Source organism: Artibeus jamaicensis, unplaced genomic scaffold (assembly GCF_021234435.1).
Source record: "Artibeus jamaicensis isolate MK-2021 breed Jamaican fruit bat unplaced genomic scaffold, CSHL_Jam_final contig_851, whole genome shotgun sequence".
Lineage (NCBI taxonomy): Eukaryota > Metazoa > Chordata > Mammalia > Chiroptera > Phyllostomidae > Artibeus > Artibeus jamaicensis.
The window spans coordinates 4019633-4040867 of NW_026521986.1; the positions used below are offsets into that span (position 1 = coordinate 4019633).

The 21235-nt window shown below is 38.7% G+C and overlaps 1 protein-coding gene across 1 annotated transcript in view; it reads left to right on the plus strand.

The window, feature by feature from the left end:
* The window catches only part of HIF1A (hypoxia inducible factor 1 subunit alpha), a 46529-nt gene extending 35341 nt beyond the window's left edge, over positions 1-11188 (plus strand). Inside the window, exons 8-15 of the mRNA XM_037132376.2 lie at positions 613-760; positions 1570-1790; positions 2451-2737; positions 5361-5483; positions 5599-6029; positions 8419-8527; positions 9095-9221; positions 9898-11188. Coding sequence (XP_036988271.2) covers positions 613-760; positions 1570-1790; positions 2451-2737; positions 5361-5483; positions 5599-6029; positions 8419-8527; positions 9095-9221; positions 9898-10049 — 1598 coding nt within the window. The 3' untranslated portion in view covers positions 10050-11188. The remainder of the gene's footprint in view (positions 1-612; positions 761-1569; positions 1791-2450; positions 2738-5360; positions 5484-5598; positions 6030-8418; positions 8528-9094; positions 9222-9897) is intronic.
* The last annotated feature ends 10047 nt before the right edge of the window (positions 11189-21235 follow it).

A 21235-nucleotide genomic window follows, 5' to 3' on the forward strand; every position in this document is an offset into this window, starting at 1 on the left:
CTTCCCAATGTGGTTGGGAGTGCTTGACTGTCACCGAGTTAGTGTCCTTGAACTATGTATGTAATGGGCCCCCATACACATAATAGTATCATCTTTGCTATTTATCTAGTACTTCCTCCCAAATCAGCAGTCAAGATTGCCTAAAATGACATGATGTCAGTGAGATTCAAATACACTAGCACAGCTCTTTGAAGCATCTTTGGTTATTTGGCAGCTATAGCAGGAATTTATGGAAATGATAGCAGTACTTCTTTCTTGAACGTTCTCTGTGAAATGAAGACTATTCATTCTCTACTCTTTCTGATGCTTTCAACATATAAGTCATTAAAGGAATTTTAGTCACTCTTGTCCCTCATTCCTGGCTTACATTTTATTTAAAGTGAAGATTGGCAGGACAGGAGTTTATTTGGGGGGGTTAGAAAAATGAAATTGGGTGCATTTTCAGCTATGCTGGGGCTTTTCCTCTCACTTTCAATTTAAACAATTACAACTGATTCCATTAATATAAACATTTCTTTTTCTAAAACAGCAATCAACATTTAGCATCCGTTCATTTGATTAACAAGTAAAAGTTATTTTCTCTGCATGACACTTTTTCCATTTTACTCCTAGTGTTTACTAAAGGACAGGTCACCACAGGACAGTACCGGATGCTTGCCAAAAGAGGTGGATATGTCTGGGTTGAAACTCAAGCAACTGTCATATATAACACTAAGAACTCTCAACCACAATGCATCGTATGTGTAAATTATGTTGTGAGGTAAGCTTGGAAAATAAATATTTTAGGGAACAAGTATTAACCCTTTTTCGCACTAACCAGGACATCCATGCTACTTTTAAAAGACCTTGAATAAAACACCAGATCTGTGGATTAGTTTGTTCTTGTCATAGAGCTGTCAGCATATATTATCTCAAGACAGCTACGTTATTTTAGTAGGAACAATACTAGGCTATAAACTTGAGGACAAGGGTTTGATATTTTAATTTTTGTAACAGTTCACTTTACATAGTAGACACTTAATATGTATATTTAAGCCAGATAAATATGGAGCTGTTCATCAACCCTTTCTCTGTCCATATAGATGACATAACCGTTTTTCTACCACCACAGAAAATATGGCATCCCTTTAGAAAGATCTTGGTCATTTATCTACATGTTTTTATATTCTAGGATGATCCTTAGTGCCAAATAGTTTACATGCCAATTTCATTATATGTGAGTCAGCACAAACTTTGGGAAGGTCTATTTATGTCTTTCGTATAGTTGACTGTTGCATCTCTGTCACCACCACTCTTCCCAAAGGGCTAGCTGAAGTTTCTTAATTGAAAGATGTCAAATATACTTGAATTATCTTATACTGTGAGTTTTAATAGGTGTGTATTTCAGGTTGGTATTTTAAACCCTGAATGAATGTGACCAAGTATGCATGAGATTAGGTCAGAGCATCTTAAAGTGTTCTCTTTCATAAAGAATTTCTTGAGGAGACAAGGTCCTTTCAGAGTCCCTTTCCCTCTATCTCCATTGTGTTAAATACTCATTTAAAAATGACTCCTCTCTCTTTTTGACAGTGGTATTATTCAGCACGACTTGATCTTCTCCCTTCAACAAACAGAATGTGTCCTGAAACCAGTTGAATCTTCAGATATGAAAATGACTCAGCTGTTCACCAAAGTTGAATCAGAAGATACAAGTAGCCTCTTTGATAAACTTAAGAAGGAACCTGATGCTTTAACTTTGCTGGCCCCAGCTGCTGGAGACACAATCATATCTTTAGATTTTGGCAGCAATGGTGGGTCTTTAGTTATTTTGTTAATTGCCTAAACTGTCTGCTCATGCAAGCCCATTTTAACTGAACTTCATGGTGACATTTTTTGTTGGTAATCATTTGGACAGTATGATCTTACATATTTTGTTTTTCATAGTCTTCTTGAAAGTATTTTCTTAAATATATTTTGCCCCTCTAATTTCTTAGCATTCCTGCTTTTGTCACATGGGAAATTGCGCTTCATAGTGTCCTTAAGGTACTTCTTCCCACTTTAAATTTCTCAGCCACACTGTATTTCTATATCCTGGTATATTTCCTCCACACTTTAGCAAAGTTATATTGAATAGGTATAGTCACATTAAAGTCAGCAGTCATACCATAATATTAAACACAAAAAATTAACACTATAGTTTCAAACTAGGTTAAATTTTAATGATGAGAAGGTTGGAATTGCTGGGGGTTTTTTGTGTGCCATGTAGATTATAGGAGTTGTCAATAGTGGGTTGGAAAGATAACTTGGACTTAATGGTTATACCACAGTATCTGTAAACTTTCTGATTAAGGAAAATTTGGTGACATTTTAATTATTTTAGTGAACTAGACAAACCTTTGGTAAAAGGGATGTCTACTTCTGTATGTTAAAATCTAGATATTCTTTAAATTGACTAATTTGTTTCCTTACAGACACAGAAACTGATGACCAACAACTTGAGGAAGTTCCACTATATAATGATGTAATGCTCCCCTCATCTAATGAAAGATTACAGAGTATAAACTTGGCAATGTCTCCATTACCTGCCTCTGAAACTCCAGAGCCACTTCGAAGTAGCGCTGACCCTGCACTCAATCAGGAAGTTGCATTAAAATTAGAACCAAATCCAGAGTCACTGGAACTTTCTTTTACTATGCCCCAGATTCAAGATCAGCCAGCTAGTCCTTCTGATGGAAGCACTAGACAAAGTTCACCCGAGGTAGGTGTCATGGTATAATAAAAGGATATGGAGGAACAAATAGGAAGGACACAGGGACAAGAACTAAGGGGGTGGAAATGGAAGGGAGGTGGGGAGCACGGGGTGGGGGAGGCTGGGATGGGAGAAATAGACAAAAACTGTACTTGAAAAATAACTAAATAAAATTTTTAAAAAGATTTCTAAAAAAAAAGAAATGTTTTCATAAAATAAAAAGAAAGAAATTTCAAATGTTAATGTTCAGGAAGGGATGTATTTGTAAGCCCGATTCAGACTTTTATTTGACCCACATGTCATAGCTTTGATTGTGTGCATTTTAGCACTTTAAAACTACTACAAAAATTGCTAATTTAAGAGTTTAGTGCATGTTTTAGTCAAAGATAGGAACATGGGAAGGACTGGCTTAACAAAAATCAAAAGGCAAAACATATATTGCTCCTCTGTATATTTAAATGAATGAGACCAAAAACTTCGTATTTAGACATCCGTAGGGAAAAACTGTGTGCCTACAGTAGCTCTACACACATACATACTGGCTTTCGAGTTGGAGAATTGTCCAGTGAGTGGCAAGGCTTGAAAGGGAAAGGACCCTAAATTCTGTCCAATTTAGTCCAGTTCCCATCACTATTTTGAAATCTGGATAAGTATAACATGAAAATACCAAATCTTACACAGTAAATACCCAATAGCTCTCTTTTATGCGAGTTCTGTCTTGACACTAGTGTTCCTATAGACACAGTAAAAATGCTCCATGGGGGCTAGGTTGGCCTGAGACTAAAGGTCTCACGTAGGGCTCTGCTTCTAAATCTGGGGTGCTTCCATTTCAGAGCTTTCTCTGTCTAAAAATATGTTCAGGACTTGGGTAACTGAGATCTGAATCTGATGATACGATAAGTGAGTCGCAAATAAGCCTTGATAGGTGGTAAGTTAATTTTATATTAAATATTTATAGAGCCAGACTGGCAAGCTAAGAGTAGATTTGACATCTCGTAGCCTTCCAGAGAATACATCCTGTACTGTGGTTGCTCAGTTTCCCTAGCACAAAATGTTTTTGATTTATTTTGTTTTTAATCTAATAAAAATGTTATAATGAGGAAAGCAAAGTTTATGCTCAGAATACATAGCTATAATTTTTTGGTTGGAACTCTTCGATCAGAACTTCTAAAAGAATAGTACATTCAGCCCTGGCCAGTGTGGCTTGGTTGGAGCATTGTCTCATAAACTGAAGGTTGTGGGTTCAGTTCTCTGCCAAGGCACATGCCTAGGTTGCTGGGTCAGTCCCAGGGCAAGGTTCGTATGAGAGGCAACCAATAGATGTTTCTTTCCTCCTCCCTTCCCTTCTCTCTAAAGTGAATTTAAAAAAATTAAAAGAATAAAAAAGAATAGTACATTCATTAAGGTGAATGTAAGTAACAGAACGTAAGTCTCCACGCCCACCCACCGAGTAGCTGTGAGAGTTTTAGGTAGATACCACAGGAACACGCCCTCTCGGTACAGCAGTGGATTCCAGTGAGTATATATCGTCTAGTTGTCGGCCAGTTGGGTACCATGTGGGAGTTGAAATGTATATATGGTAGTTCCCCCTTTCCCATGGGGTCACATTCCAAGAGCTCTAGCTGATGCCTGAAACTGAGGATAGTACTGACCCCAGATATATTTTGTTAGCTTTGCTAGAAATGTGCCAGCAGCTTCTTCACTGGCCAGTGCAGGCTGTCCAGTAATTGTCATATTTTTTATCCCTTGCTTGCAGTAAATGGCTTAGTGACACTTGTTTCTGTGGATCCCTTGCTGAAGTCTTCATGTGGGCTCAGTGCTTTGTGGCACAACTCACTGGCATTGACTGGAACATGTTTTCTGTTTCTGTCTTCCACCCACAAATTTAATGTCGTTTCCATCTTAACTAAGCACTGTCGTGTACTGTGCCTGTAACTTCTGTAGTTTAAGATGGATAGCAGAACTGGCACAAATTTCTTTTTCCTTCTTAGCAATCTCAGCATGTGGGTTTTGTTGTTTTTTTCTTTCCCTATTAAGTCAAGAACTTTTGAAATTTAACTTGAAGGAAGAACTCTCCAGCTTCTCTTTTGGCATATCCAGATTGCCAGCATCACCCACTCTTATACTTTAGGCCATTAAGTAAAATAAGGGTTACTGTGAATGTAAGCACTGTGATACTGTGACAATTGGTCTGGTAACCAAGATGGCTACTAACTGACTAATGGGTGGGTAGAATATGCAGTGTGGGTACGCTGGACAAAGGTATGATTCATGTCTGTGGCAGGATGGAGTGGGACAGTGCAAGATTTCATCACACTACTCAGAACAATGCAAATTTTAAAACTTACAGATTGCTTACTTTTGGAATTTCCTAATATTTTCAGGCCTCAGCTGACCAAAGGTAACTGAAACTGCAGCCAGTGAAACCCTGGATAAGGGGGGAGCTACTATATTAGCAAAATCAGACAAAAATCTAAGTTGAAAAATTTGACTTCTCACTAGTTAGATAAAATTTGATAAAAGAGATGAACTTTATTATGCATTCTCTGAGATCTGGTTTGAGAATTCTGACAACTAGCAAAAACATGCAGGTATCTTCTGGGAGAGTGAACACATTTAATTCCTTTTATAGCCTACCAGTCCCAGTGAATATTGTTTTGATGTGGATAGTGATATGGTCAATGAATTCAAGTTGGAATTGGTAGAGAAACTTTTTGCTGAAGACACAGAAGCAAAGAATCCATTTTCCACTCAGGTATATGAATTCGTTTATTATACTTTATATTAAACCTTATTAATTGCTTTGTGTGGCGTGACTTTGGGTATAAGATGTAGCCATTGTAAAGACTCATGAATTTGTTGTTTTATAGGACACCGACTTAGACTTGGAGATGTTAGCTCCTTATATCCCAATGGATGACGACTTCCAGTTACGTTCCTTTGATCAGTTGTCACCATTGGAAAGCAGTTCTACAAGCCCCCAAAGTACAAGCACAATCACAATCACGGGATTCCAGCCAACTCAAATGCAAGAACCAACTCTTACCACCACCACTACTACCACCACCACTGATGAATTAAAAACACTTGCAAAAGATGGTATGGAAGACATTAAAATATTGATTGCATCTCCATCTCCTACCCACATACCTAAAGAAACTATTAGTACTACAACATCACCATATAGTGATACTCAAAGTCGGACAGCCTCGCCAAACAGAGCAGGAAAAGGAGTTATAGAACAGGCAGAAAAATCTCATCCAAGAAGCCCTAACGTGTTATCTATCACTTTGAGTCCAAGGTATTTATTTATGTGTAACATTAAATTTATACTTTTATTTATTTTTTTAGAAAATGTGTGTGATGATAAATTATTTCTAAATGTAGCAGACTTTCTGATGTGTATATTTTAAGGAGCATAAAATTGATATACAAATTCTGAACTTAAAACAGTAACTCCAAAAACTGCTTCTACATTAGCTTGTGTGTTTGTTTTCTCTAAAATAATCTTATCAACTGTCTGAATGTAGGCTGGTCTTCTAATACCTCTAAAAATAAAATCTAGCCAATAAATTCTGTAAGTGTACAAAAACTGGCCCAGCTTCTTATGGTTGTTTAAATCAGGCTAGTTAACATGTTCTCACTGCTTATGTTTCATGGAGCTGATTTTAAGCTTACCTGAAAAAAAGCCCTTCTGACTTAAGGGTATTTGCACTTCTCTATTCCACATTGAGCCTGATGGTCTTTAGTCCTCAGTATAGATATTTACAAGACCTCTTTTTGAGGTTTATGTGTAGTTATGTTACAGTAGCTTTTATTTTTTATTGCATGTTTATAGAACATTATTATAAGTTAAATAGATTTTTAAGAGCTACAACAAAAATCTAAGCCTGATTTGTGACACTGCTTCTGTGGAAAGAATTTGAGCAAATACCTGGACATCAACCACATTTTAAATTATAATTTCTATATATAATTTATAATGAGATTTAACATATTTTAAATTTGTGGCGATAATCATTGGAAATAATTTTAGCTAGTCATTGGGTCAGTGTGTTGGAGAAACGATTCCTACTCTGCTTTGCCCAGACCTTTCCAGATACCAATAGCAGTAGGAAAAAGCACTGCTATAGCCAGAGCTTACGGTTTGTTTCTCCTTCCTTGCATTACTATGTTGACCCAGAGTGCTGGGAGAGGCCTTTTCCTAGAGCTAAGAAATGATCTTGGGGTTTTATTCTTTTTTTTTTTTTTTTTTTTTCAGTTTAGATTTTATTTATATATCTTTAGAGGAGAAAGGAAGGAGAGAGGGAGAGAAATATCAATGTATGGTTGCTTCTTGTATGTCCCCTGCTTGGGAGCTGGCCAGCAACCCAGGCATGTGCCCTGACTGGGAATCGAACCGAGATCCTTTGGTTCACAGGCCCGTGCTCAATCCACTGAGCTATACCAGCCAGGGCTGATATTGGGGTTTTAGATGAACAAAGAAGAAGCATTTTGCATTACTTTATAAATTACTGTGTCATCACTTGACTTTAGACTTTGAGTTCCTGTAGGGCAATGACAGTGTCTTGGACATTTTAATGGTATTAATACTTAACTCTGTACCTAACATGTAGTAGTTGCTCAATAAGTGATTATTGGATGGACATATGAATGAAAATAGCAGTATAAATGATGATGGTGGTGGCCTGTAATTTACAGTTTACTGTTCACTACAAGAGACTATGGAATACTCAGTTTTCAATATTCTAGCCACGTTGGCAATTTTTTATATCAATTTCTCCATAGTATGCACTAAATATTTTAAGAGATGAATCTTATTAAAAGTACTACTTCATAAAGATAATATAGTTATATAAAGGTTAAAAAACCTGCCTGTCCATATACTGGACACAAAACTGCATGTAGGAAGGCAGAATAATAGATCACCTACCCATATACATTCTCAACTATACAGAACAGCAAGGAGCTGTTTATGATTATGTGTGGATAGGAGAGCTCTTGGGGGAAAAAAAAACAAAATAGCTATGACAGAATTGATGTCTTTGAGCTATAAAACAGTTCTTCACTATTTAACATTAATTTTAGATACGTGCATGTTTGATATCAAGATCGATACTGGAAGCAAAAAATGGCTCAGTAGGAAGATCACTGAGAGGGCCATGGGGATAAAGAGATCCAGAATGTACTTCCATATCTCCAGTTAATTAGAAATAGGACTGTGAGATAGTTAACTCACAGGCCTCAGGTTTCTGATTTGTACAATGGGTATTATATACCTGTCTTTGGGATTGGAGTGAGACTAAAATGAACTGATAAACATGAAATGTTTTATGAACTGAAAATGCTATACAAATGTGAGATTTTTGTATTACAGTATTCTGAAGAATATCTGTATTAGGCAGAATGAAAGGCCAATATTTAAGCTACAAAAATATCAGTCTAATTCTGTCCGCTTTTATTTTATTAATAGGAAAATGCAAACTTTAGGTACTTTGTTTTAAAAATTAAGCTTTGGGTTTTAAAGTGATAAACTTAAAGTTCTCATATATAACACTATATTCCTTAATTGGAAAACAAACATTTTCTGGGAAAAAGCTATTTGGATTTTTTAATAAAAAGATGATTTTTATTTAAAATTTTAAAATAAGACAATATTTAAATTTTTTTATTAAAATTATTCTTTTCAGAACTACTGTTCCTGAGGAAGAACTAAATCCAAAGATACTAGCTTTGCAGAATGCTCAAAGAAAACGAAAAATAGAACATGATGGTTCACTTTTTCAAGCAGTAGGAATTGTAAGTGTGAGAGTATGTGTTTGCTTTTCTAGCTAATGTGTTATTTATAAGTTAAACATATAGGTAATTCTTGTTTCTTCTAAATGCTGCAGTTGTATTTCTTAGAATTTATACATGGTTTTTCACTGTGTATACACCATTTCTTTAAAACACGTAATGAATATATTCTCAGTATAAAACTTTCAGATAACACACATATATTTTGAGTAAAAACTGATGTTCTCCCTCTGTTCCACCCAGTACCAGCACCAGTCTTGTTCTTTTTCCCTTAAAGTTACTTTCTTCTTCTTACCCCCAAAACACAGTAGGTATGTTGTCAGTCTTCATGTAATCCAGGGATATTTCCAGTTTAACCAGGTTCACTGGAAAGAGTTTACAGACAGCCCTGATGTGTGGCAGATAAATGTCTTTATCATGGTGGTGGTAGGAGGAAGAACTAAAACAATCTGGGGCGGTATTGGATTTAAGAAGCCTGTCTGCTCTGTGTTACTAAACTTACAATGATATCAAAGTTTTCTGTTTTTTAAAAAAGGCATAGTAAAATTAAAATAACTTTACTGTTTTTAGGGAACATTATTACAGCAGCCAGATGATCGTGCAACTACTACATCGCTTTCTTGGAAACGCGTAAAAGGATGCAGATCTAGTGAACAGAATGGAATGGAGCAAAAGACTATTATTTTAATACCCTCTGGTTAGTTTATTCTTTTTTGCCCTGAATATCACAAAGAGAATTATATGACTTTTTATTTAGGAGCTTCACTCCAAGTGAGAGTGATTTTCATTCCTTAGCAAGATTAAAGAGGAACGTAGCATTTTTTTGTAATGGCTGTAACATAGAAATAGCTATTTCAAGATGGAACTTGAATTTTTTAGAATTGTCTTTAATAAAGTCAGTGTACTATTAATATTGAATAAAAGCTAAACTTTGTGAGTTTATTTGCCTTTTTCTGAATTCATTTATCACTTCTTTGTGCCTTCATTGTTTCCTGTAAAACCAGGGGGTGTCAAACTCATTTTCACCAGGGTCCATCCACATCAGCCCCACAGTGGCCTTCAAAGGGTCAAAATAATTTTAGGACTGTATAAATGTAACTACTCCTTAACTGTTAAGGAGTTGAAATTGTATTTGAAGGCCACTGTGAGGCTGATGTGGTCCCCACTGAAAATGAGTCTGACACCCTTGCTGTGAACATTTCTGACACAGCACTTGATTGCACTTGTTTCCGTAGCTACGGTTTTGTACCATAGACTGGAAAACTCAGAAAGAGCTTATTAGTCTTGTTTTCCCAACACCTAACGCATAGTGGATGTTTAATAATAATCATTGACTACACGAATGCATACTTAGGTATCTCCTTGTTTTTCAGATTTAGCGTGTAGACTGTTGGGGCAATCGATGGATGAGAGTGGATTACCACAGCTGACCAGTTACGATTGTGAAGTTAACGCTCCTGTGCAAGGCAGCAGAAACCTACTTCAAGGTGAAGAATTACTCAGAGCGTTGGATCAAGTTAACTGAGCTTTTTCGTAATTTCATTCCTTTTCTTGGACACTGGTGGCTCATTACCTAAAGCAGTCTATTTATATTTTCTATATCTAATTTTAGAAGCCTGGCTACAATACTGCACAAACTCTGTTAGTTCAATTTTGATCCCCTTTTACTTAATTTTACATTAATGCCAGATCACAGGTAGCACATTCTCACAGTTCTTTGGTATTTAAACCATTGCATTACAGTAGCATCATTTTTAAAATGCACCTTTTTATTTATTTATTTTGGGCTAGGGAGTTTGTCTCCTATCGAATTATTTTTAATAAGATGCCAACATAGTCTTTTTAAGAAGGTAGTAACCTTTCATCATGATCAGTCTGAAAATTTTTTACTCAGTTTTTTTCACATTTTATGTAAACAATAATGATTTGCCGGCAGTACATGGTAGCCACAATTGCACAATATATTTTCTTAAAAAAAAATACCAGCAGTTACTCATGCAATATATTCTGCATTTATAAAGATAGTTTTTAAGAAGATTTTTTTTTTTTGGCCTATGAAATTGTTAACCCTGGAACATGACATTGTTAATCATATAATGATTCTTAAGTGCTTGCGTGGTTTATTAAATGGGTAAAGCCATTTACGTGATAAAGAAAGATATGCATATATCTGGAAGGTATGTGGCATTTATTTCGATAAAATTCTCAATTCAGAGAAATGAACTTGATGTTTCCATAGTCACTTTGCCAGCTCAAAAGAAAACAACACCTTACATGTAGTTGTGGAAGTTTATGCTAATAATGTGTAATTGATATTAAACCTAAATGTTCTGCCCACCCTGTTGGTATAAAAGATGTTTTGAGCAGATAGTGAACAAAAATCATGCTTTGTTAGCAGAATTGCCTAGTATGTTAATTTGCTCAAAATTTGATGTTTCATTTTATGCACTTTGTCACCATTAACATCCTTTTGTTTTCATGTAGATTTCAGTAATTGAGTGATTTTAGAAGTATTATTTTAGAAATATATAGTTGTCACAGTAAACATCTTGTTTTTTTCTATGTGCATTGTACAAATTTTTCATTCCTTTTGCTCTTTGTGGTTGGATCTAACACTAACTGTATTGTTTTGTTACTTCGAATAAACATCTTTTGTGGACCAGGCCCCCCTTTGATCCGCTTTTATGTTGATGTTTATTTCAGTACCTCCAACTCCTACAATTGTTGGCCAACAGTTAAAGAATTTTATGAACATTACACTGGTGCAGCATTATTTCTCCATTTATCTTTTGCTATCACCTTCATGTACACTGTGTCTCTAAATGTCATGTTAAATAACAAACCATAATGTCCCACTATAAAGAGTATGCTTTTAAAAAAGAAATCTGTTTATAAGTTTACGATCTTATTAAAACAATGTTAATGTTTTAATATGAATGGGATGGGTGAAACAGATCATGAACATTATAGTCACACAATGCTGTAAGGCTAGAAGGTCTTCCAAAGATTCCTATCCATTGTCTGGTAGTTCAGTTGGTTAGATAGAAAGCATTGTCCCAATAAGCTAGGGTTGTGAGTTCGATGCATAAATAACTGGAACAACAAACCAATGTCTTTCTCTCAAATCAATAAAATTTTTTAAATTTAAGAAATGATGATTTCTAATGAAGATTTCCTGTTCTCAGATAAAGAAATTTAGACCTCAGATGATACACGAATTGTCTAAGTCCTAAAGTAATGCCAGGCCAGAGACTTATTAATAAAACTTAGGTTTTCTGACTCTAACATGAAACAGAACTAACCTTGTTTTGTTTTAATGAGACTACATAATTTTTTTAAATAGCTTTGTTTTATCTCATTTCTATGAAATTGCTGTATTTTTTCTAATGATAAAAGCAATACATCCCCCTTTTTTTTTTTTTAAGAGCACAAAACGATATAAAAAAAGAAATAGAAAAGTCACTGTGAATCCCTACACCTAGAGGTAACTGCATACTATTTGTATGGACAAATTACATCCATAGTGCCAGAGTCTTGGGTACGATAGCCTGACATTAGAGGAACAAAAGATCCTCAACAAAATAAGCCATGGATCTTGAGGATCTTGAGCCATTTTTACTGTAGAGTGAATAAAATGTGGAACATTTGCATAAATTTGGGGACAAAGTTTACAACACTAAAACTCGATGCAAGATTTTGGAGTTCGCGTATACTTCAATATAAATACTGTGGTCCAAACTGCTTGTGTAGTTAGCTAATTACAAATAGTACTAGAGGTGGTATTTTAGAATAAAGTAGTTTTTTAATATTCTCAGGTCAAAATATCAAAAATGTGGCTTATACTGATAGCAAATTACTTTTAGTTGAAAACTAGATGTTTACAGTTTTTAAATAGTAGTAAATGGTCAGATTGTGTTAATGTCTGGGGAAATGACTGGTTAGAACAGTGATTTAGAGGAAAAAGCCACTTTAAAGAACAGTAAAGCTGAAAGAACAGAGTACCCACCTCTGGGTCATTAAAAACCAACCCCCCTGGAGTGCTTTAAATTGAAATAGCAAAACCAGCCTTCGTTCCCAGCATTTTGCTAGGGTTTCTTCATTTGTTCTAAGCCTCACTATTAACCTTGGAATTGGAAACAGTTTCTCAAGCAGTCTCCCAGTGCTGGGTGAAATGACAAAGATTAGGAGTTAAAAGTGAATCTAACATCTCTTACATACTATAATGCTAGCTTTGTGCTAAGTATTTTGCATATTATCAGACAATCTTACCAAAAAACCTATGAATTAGTACTTGTATCTCCTGTAGATGAGAAAATAGCTTGGAGAGGTCACCTAAGGTTCAGAGTACTCAAGCAGGTCATCAGTAACTCCCATAACCCAGTGGTGCTAACCACTTTGCCACGCTAGCCAGTCCAGAACATTTCCTCCCATTAACTATTTAAATAGCAAACGGGAAAGCAGTGGGGGTGGAGGGAACTGAGAGTGGGTTGTCTCTTGAAGATAATTAAATCATACAGGACACTGAGGACATGTCCTGAGAGGAATGGAAGACATAAATGGAAATTAATAAAAGTGTTTTGAAGTGCTATTTAGCTGGATTTTAGTATTAACTACAGATTTGAGTGGAGTGGACACGGTAAGTGAGGTGATGTATGAATAGAAGATAAACTAAAATGCTGTATGAATGTATGATATGGTTCTCCCAGAGCTGTTTAACTTCATAGCACAGTAGACATGTTTATTTTCTATTTTGTATAACCTCACAATTTTGCAATTTGCACTTTATTTGCAAATCTTGATTTCCCCCTATAACCTTCAAAACACAGAAAAGATGAACTTAAAGTCACTGGCTTTGCAGAATCTAACAAAATTCTAAAACTTCAAAATTTCCATTACAGCAATAACAAAAACAAATTGCAACGAACATGGAATTTTGTTTTAAACAATTGGATTTGGTTATTGACCTTTGCAAATGCTAGCTGGAACCAACAAAAATGTAAAGAAAATTGTTTTACTTGGTTGTTTTTAAGTCTGCCACTTAATCATTTTGCTCATATTTCACCTCTTTAAATAGCGTTGAACTTGTTCTCCCAGATCATTTTACGGAGAATTAGTTCAATCTGTAGAACTGATACGAAATAAGCCTACCTATAAAATAAAAGCTGCACCTTACCACAAATCTGAATGCCTTCTGGAGCTTTGTTGTGTTCACACCTTTCAAAGGTCTGGACGGAACTTTTATTCTTACCTGTAGTGGACGGTTTTACCCAAGACGCTGCTCAGACACCCGATCTCCTTGCATTATTTTATGTCCTTGTCTTGGCTCCATTCCGGGAAGGAGAAGAAAGGCAGGTGCCTGAGAGCGGTAGCGATCAGACCCTCATCAGGGGAAATACCAAGGATGCGGAAAGGACCTGACACCCCTTTAGTCCCTGGTGCCGCTAGTGCTGCTTCAGGATGCGAAATTTAAGCCGCCAGGAGAAACCCGAGTCCCGCCCACCTCTCTGCAGGCCACGCCCCGATACGTGCTCCGTCGCAGCACCGCAGCCCCAGCCCGCCCTTGGCCCTTTGGAGCCGGCGCGAACCTGCCGCGTCTGCTCCGGGTTCCCGCGTACTCTCGCGTACGTGTGAGATCGCATGTTATGAGGCCGGCCCCTCCCATCCTTTGGACCGGCCGGCTGTGCAGGAGGGTCACCAATTCCCTTTGCCTTCGGTGACTTGTCCATTTCTGGTGCCCAGCCCTTCCCTAAACGTCTTTGGATGGGGGTGGGGGAGGAGGTGGTGCTGAATGTTACTACGTGTGGCTGAAGAACTGCCTCCGTAATTCCCAAGCTAATACTTTGGGGTGTGAAGCTGTGCTTTGTAGAGTAAAAAAAATATTTGAGGTCTTCTAACAGGTTGGACCTTGGTTACCTACATGGTTCTTAAAAAAATAGTTATCTACTAATCTGATCTCTTTAAATATATTCTCAAGGCACTCAAAGATTTAGTTTTTGGGTTTTTTTAAATAAAACACTTTGAGGTGTCTCACATTAAGTAAATGGAAGCGTGAGCTGGCCCAGGTGTTTTTGTTTTGTTTTTTGAATTTGTTGAGTGCACCTTATTAAGGCCAGCTATTGAGAGTCCTTTGGGAGAAGATAATCTTGCTGGGCAGAAGGGCGGTGAGTTTATGAAATACGGAAAAGCTTTGGGCTCTCAGTTTAACCTGCTGTAATTAGTATGTTAAAGTTGCGCAGTTTGTTGTAAAGTACAAAGACAGGTATTATTTTGAATAAACAATCTCTGCATATCCATAGCTGACTACAGTTTACATTTTATTGTAAATTATATTCTTCAGGAAAATTCATTGTTTATAATTTTTCAAATATAATTTCCTAGAAAATAATGGTCTATTTTTAAGTGGTCAAGGTATTTGATTTATTTATTTTTTTACTAATAAAACTGATCAGTAGCCTCAGTCATGGTGTGTTTTTTTTTAATTAGAAAGATGCCATTTAAGGAGAGTGTTACATCTTTCAGTCTTATGGATACTTAATAATCAATGTAAACTGGTGATTCTACATAGAAAACAGGCTGGGGAGGGGGTGGGGTGCAACAAGAGTGGGAATTGTTTATTACAAAGGGAATAATGCATTTTAAAACATTGAGAAAATATCGTATGTAGCCTGGCAAGTAAACTAGACTGTTAGGTCAAATCTATTTTTAGAGATTTTTGAAATATTAAAACATTAAGCAATACTATTTTATGCAGAGATCCTTTCCAAATATTTCTGGATAATATTTATTTGGACTGTGAAACAGATTTCAATGTTTCTACACTCTAATGACAAACTCCAATGGCAAACTCTCATGGGAGCATTGAACAAGCTGTGGGGCGAGCCACTGTGAAGTGTTGCCTCACTCCCTAGTCTGCTGGTAGAATATTTAAAGCAAAAGCCCAACTAGAGTGAGTTACTAACACTGCAAATCAGAGAGGAGCCGGCAATACTGAATTTGCATTTTTTTCTTGCCAAATTCAACTGCAAATATTTGCCACCCCAGAGTACTTACATGTCAGTTCACCTTTAACTTTCTTTTCTTTTTTTTTTAACCTTCTGTGATCATTTATGTATGTCTTATCTCCGCTACTAAACTTATGGTTGCTTCAGAGCATGATTCCTGTCTGATTCACCCTTGACTGTTTTTAAAGCCTTTGCTGTCTTTGCACAAGACCAACTCACACATGATTGAGGTGGGAGAGGAATTCATGTGACATGGGGACCAGAGAAGAATTATGGTCAGAGTTGCAGAATGGGGAAAACAGGGCCGTGTTAAACAAAAACCTTCACAGCCCAAAACTTGTGAAAGAAAGTTTATTGAGCCATATGCCATCAGAAAAAGGGCCAGGTCTTGGGACGTACTGTTTAAACCACCTGCAGCCTCAGAGCTCCTGTATACAATGTTTGGGGAAAGGAAATGGAAATTGTTTTGAAAGAATTTGCATTGACTGCAGAGAAGGTGGTGGAAAAAGATGAAGAAGGGGCAGTTCTAGGATAATTGCCTAGGTTATAAGGAAGAAATATTTACTACTTGATTAGCTGTGGGCAAGAGTCTGAAAGTTCATGCACAAAGCAGGATGCTCAAAGTCTCAATAAGCATCCAAGAGTGTGAATAGTTTTCAGACTTTTTATTGTTACTCTGTTACAGTTGTCCCAGTTTTCCCCTTTGTCCTCCTCTGCCCATCCCATTCCCCACTCCCACAGTTAATTCCCACTCTGTTGTCCATGTCCATGGGTCAGTCGCACATGTTCTTCATCTAGTCCCTTCCCCTGCCTTCCACCATAATCCCTCTCCTTCCTGAATAGTTTTTGGTTAGTTTTGGCCTGCAGATGTTAACTGAGTGCTTTAGTTGTCTCTCCCCCTGCCACTCTTCAGCCCACTGTAGCTTAATTTCGTACATTGAAGAATTTATCTCTTGCCAACCATTTTTAGGCTCTCCCAATGAAATCCATATATTCAATGAACAGTTACTGAGGGTTTGGATGAGTTCAAGATGTTTGTCTTGTTCTGTATGTCTGTATCTCCTGAAATTTATATGTTGAAACCTAACACCCAAGATGATTAGTATTAGAAGGTAGGGACCTTTGGGAGGTGATTAGATCATGTGAATGGAGCCCTCCTGACTGGGACTCATCCCCTTAGAAAAGAGACTCCAGAAAGTTCCATTGCCCCTTTGGCCATGTGAGGATACAGTCAGGACTCAGCAATCTGCAATTTGGAGCAAGGCTCTCACTAGAACTTTGACCGTGCTAACACTCCGAGCTTGGACTGCCAGGCTCTAGAACTGTGAGGAATAAATTATTGTTGTTTATTAGCCATGAAGTCTGTGGTATTTTGCTGTAGCAGCTTGAACAGACTAAAACAGTGTCATTCCAAGATGTAACATTAAGATATAAATATTCTAAAATATGGCAGCTGCCGTTGAGCGTGTGGTTAATTTCCACTCTGTGAGGTAGTCACACATTCACTGGGCAAACAATCAAAGTCTAAAAAGAACTTTTATTAGCCATTTAAGTTGTTCTAAACCACCATTGCCCCCTCCTTTTCATGATGGTCTCTACCTTGATCATCTATATCCAGGCCAGATGCCGCCCCACAGCACAGGTGCCTCAGATTTGGCCTCTCAACAACTAGCTCCAAACGGGTCCTCCTCCTGCATTGAGAGTGGCACTGCCCAGTCTCCAAAATCAGCTCTGGAGGTCACTCGTCATGCCCTTATTCGCCACATCCAGTCTGACTCAGCTCTTTTCTTCCTTTAAAGGTTCATTATGGACGGAGAACATTACGCTAAGTAAAATAAGCCAGTCAGAGAAAGTCAAGTACCATATGATTTCACTCATACAAGGAATCTAATGAACAAACTCTAATAAGCAAAATAGAGACAGACTCATAGAGCAGGCTGACAGCTCTGGGCGGGAGGGCCGGGGGTAGAGGTGGAGAGACTGAGCAAAACAGGGAAAGAGAGAACTCACCCACCAGACAACGGTGCGGTGATTACAGGAGGGGAAGGGGTGTGTGGAGGTGGAAGAGGGTACAGGTAGGATAAGTAGTGATGCAAAGTCTTGACGAATTGAGAGAATGGCAGTTTTGCAGCTTATTTTATACATTAAAGTCAACAGAGAAGATGTAAGGAGGGTTAACTCTGTTAGTGACAGATTAAGGGAATAGGAGGAAGCGAAGTGGGGAAGTGTCTGGGATTTGGGATAAAAAGTAAAACAGAGAGGCATTTATTTATTTTTTTTACATTGGTGGGCACAGGATAATTCACATGTGCAGCAAGAGAACAAGATAACAATGACGGGTTCTGTGGTCTGGTGCTCTGGTGAGAGATGGTGGCCTCCGGAGTCTGGGAAAGGGGCTTACTCTGACATCTCAAAAAGTATGTACTGTCAGAGGCCAGAAGACGGTAGACAGGCCCCCCAAAGGTAAAGACTGACCTTTGTCAAGGAATCTTCAGGCCCAGGATGTGACTACGTGGCCATGACCCCTCGTAGTTAGGGATTTTTACAGTCAGTCCCTCCCATGTGGCTGCTGTCGGTCCCCAAGCCTGTAAGACCGTCATGCCCGCCTCCTCTGAGCTTGCTGGTTTAGGACGTGGTTTCTCTTTCGACCACAGCTCTTCCGTTTTTGTTTCTAGATTTTCTCCAGTCGCCCCCTGTCTACACGTCCACTAAGTGCTGCCTCGGCAGTTCTCGCCTGAGCCTCGTCTGCCTCCCCGTCACCTGCCCCGCCCCTTCCACACTGCCCTGCTGCCAAACGGGCCTTTCTAAAGCAGAACTGCGGTGATGTTATTTCCACACTGAACATTCCCTCAGTGGGTGGGGATGGTGTAATAAATATTGTTAGAAAACAAAATTCAGTCCAGTAGAGTTAGAGATCTAATTGCCTTTATTAAGTGATTCATGAACTGGGCAACACCCCATCTAGCAGTTAGAAGGGGTCTCTGAGGGGCTGCACAGAATGGAAGGATTTTAGAGGCACCAAGAAGGTGTGACTAAGAAGTTGAGTGGATTATTTCAGAGGAGGAGGAGGGGCTCTTACCAGGCTGATGGCCTCACTAGCATGGATTGGGAATTTCCAGACTGATTAGTTTAAAATTCCAGTCCTCAGAGAGGCTGGATGTGTAATTAGGTGAGATATTAAGGGTGGGTCTGGGCCCTGGCTGGTGTGGCTCAGTGGTTTGAGTGCCGGCCTGTGAACCAAAGGGTCACTGGTTCAATTTCCAGTCAGGGCACATGCCTGGGTTGCGGGCCAGCTCCCCTCTCTTTCTCCCTCCCTTCCTCTTTCTCCAAAAATAGAAATAAGTAAACAAATAAAATGTTTAGGTTTGTAATCATGAGCTTTGAGCACAAGTGATGCACTTCGGGGTTTTTCTTTTTGACAATGTCAAACAGCCATCGTCCTTGGGAGGTGGAGGGCCAAAGGATTTTTACTTCCGACATAAAACGTTTCTGTATCTTTGTAATATCTTATAGGCAGTGTGATTGCTTTTGTTAATAGCATTTTTTTAAATTTATTTTTTAAATTGATTATGCTGTTACAGTTGTTCTATTCCCCCCTTCATTCCCCTCCACCCTGCCCCCCATCCCCACCATTACCCCCCTTTAGTTTATGTCCATGTGTCTCAAGTCCTTTAGGTTCTATATTTCCCATGCTATTCTTGCCCCCCCCTTCTATTTTCTATCTACTGTCTATGCTACTTATTTTCTGTACCTTCTCCCCCCATCTCCTCCTCCCACTCCCCTGTTGCTAATCCTCCTTGAGATCTTCATTTCTATATTTCCACTCCTGATCTAGCTGTTCTTTTAGTTTGCTTTCGTTTTAGGTGTGGTTGTTAATAACTGTGAGCTTGTTGTTCTTTCACTGTTCATGTTTCTTTAACTTCTTTTCCTTAGATAAGTCCCTTTAACATTTCATATAATAAGGGCTTGGTGATATGAACTCCTTGAATTTGGTCTTATCTGAGAAGCACCTTATCTGTCCTTCTGTTCTAAATGAAAGTTTTGCTGGATAGAGCAATCTTGGTTGTAGGTCTTTAGATTTCATGACTTGGAATATTTCTTTCCAGCCCCTTCTTGCCTGTAAGGTCTCTTTTGAGAAATCTGCTGACAGTCTGATGGGGACTCCTTTGTAGGTGATTGTCCCCTTAGCTCTTGCTGCTTCTAGGATTCTCTCCTTCATTTTAATTTTGGCTAATGTAATTATGATATGCCTTGGTGTGTTTCTTCTTGAGTCCAACTTTTTTGGTACTCTCTGGGCTTCTTGGATTTCTTGGAAGTCTATTTCCTTTGCCAGATTGGGGAAATTTTCTTTTATTATTTGTTCAAATAATTTTTCCACTGGTGGTTGTGTCTTTCCCCCCTTCTGGTACCCCTATAATTCGGATATTGGAGCGTTTAAAGATGTCCTGGAGGTTCCTAAGACTCTCCTCATTTCTTTGAATTCTTGCTCCTTGACTCTTTTCTGTTTGGCCATTATTTGCTTCCTTCTGGTCCACACCATTGATTTGAGTCCCAGTTTCCTTTTCATCTCTATGGGTTTCCTGTGGAATTCCATTCATTTCCCTTAATTTAGCCTTCATATGTTTCTCTAATTTGTGGCTATAATCAACCAGATCTGTGAGGAAGCTGATGACCAGTGTTTTAAACTGTGCGTCTGAGAGTTTTGCTATTTCTTCGTCGCTTAGATTTATCTCTGGGGCTTTGAGGTCTTCCTGCGACATTTTTGGTCTGTTCTGGCTCTTTAAATGAGAGAAGCGGCGCCTTGGACTCCCAAGTCGCTGGGTTGTGACGCTGTATGTGGGGGCGTGGTCAGAGCGGGGAAATGGCGGCGCCCTGTATCGCCGCTGCGCCGGTCCAACCGCCCACTCCCTTGCTCGCGCGCAATCAGGCAACCGCAGTCAACACGCTGCACCGCCTCCCCACTGTCTCCTCCGCAGTCGCTCACCCGGTGGGTCGCTCGGTCGCTCACCAGGTCCAATCCTGCGTCTGGAACCCACGCGTCCGGATTCGCGCATCTGGATTCCGCGCCCGTCCGACCGAGCCCTCCTTTGCAACTCCTCACAGACGCCGGTTTCGCCCCTTACCGGTCGGGCTGAAGAATTTGTTGTTAGCGGACTTCCGAAAAGTTCAGTTTTCCGTGTTCTGGTTGTGTTTTCTGATGCTAATATTTAGTTGTCCCTAAACTTGGTTGTGTGAGAAGGCACGGCACATCCACCTATACCTCCATCTTGGCGGAAGTCTGTTAATAGCATTTTTTAAAATTAGCTATTGATTTTCTTCAGATGAGAGTTCAAATGCTTTTATATTTGGTGAAGTCCAAAACTGCCAAGGGTCTGCAATTTTTATATGTATACACACTGAAAGAAACGCCAGACCTCTGGAACAGAGAAGAGAGCATTTATTACCCACAGAGCATGTTAATGCTGGCTCCCCAGGCCTCCACTCCCCAGAGGTTACGCAGCGAGGACCTGATATTGACCTGTAAGTGCAGCAGGGTTTGTACCATGGGAGAGGAAAACCCACATGATGAGACTTGAAGCTCAGAGACAGTGGCTGGCCCATCTGCACACCCTCCCTCATAGAACATTGCTATGGAATGTAAACAACTCTGCTCGGGGAGGTGGGGGAAAGGAAGGTCTTTATCTTCTTTTCATCACCCCAGTATGGCTGC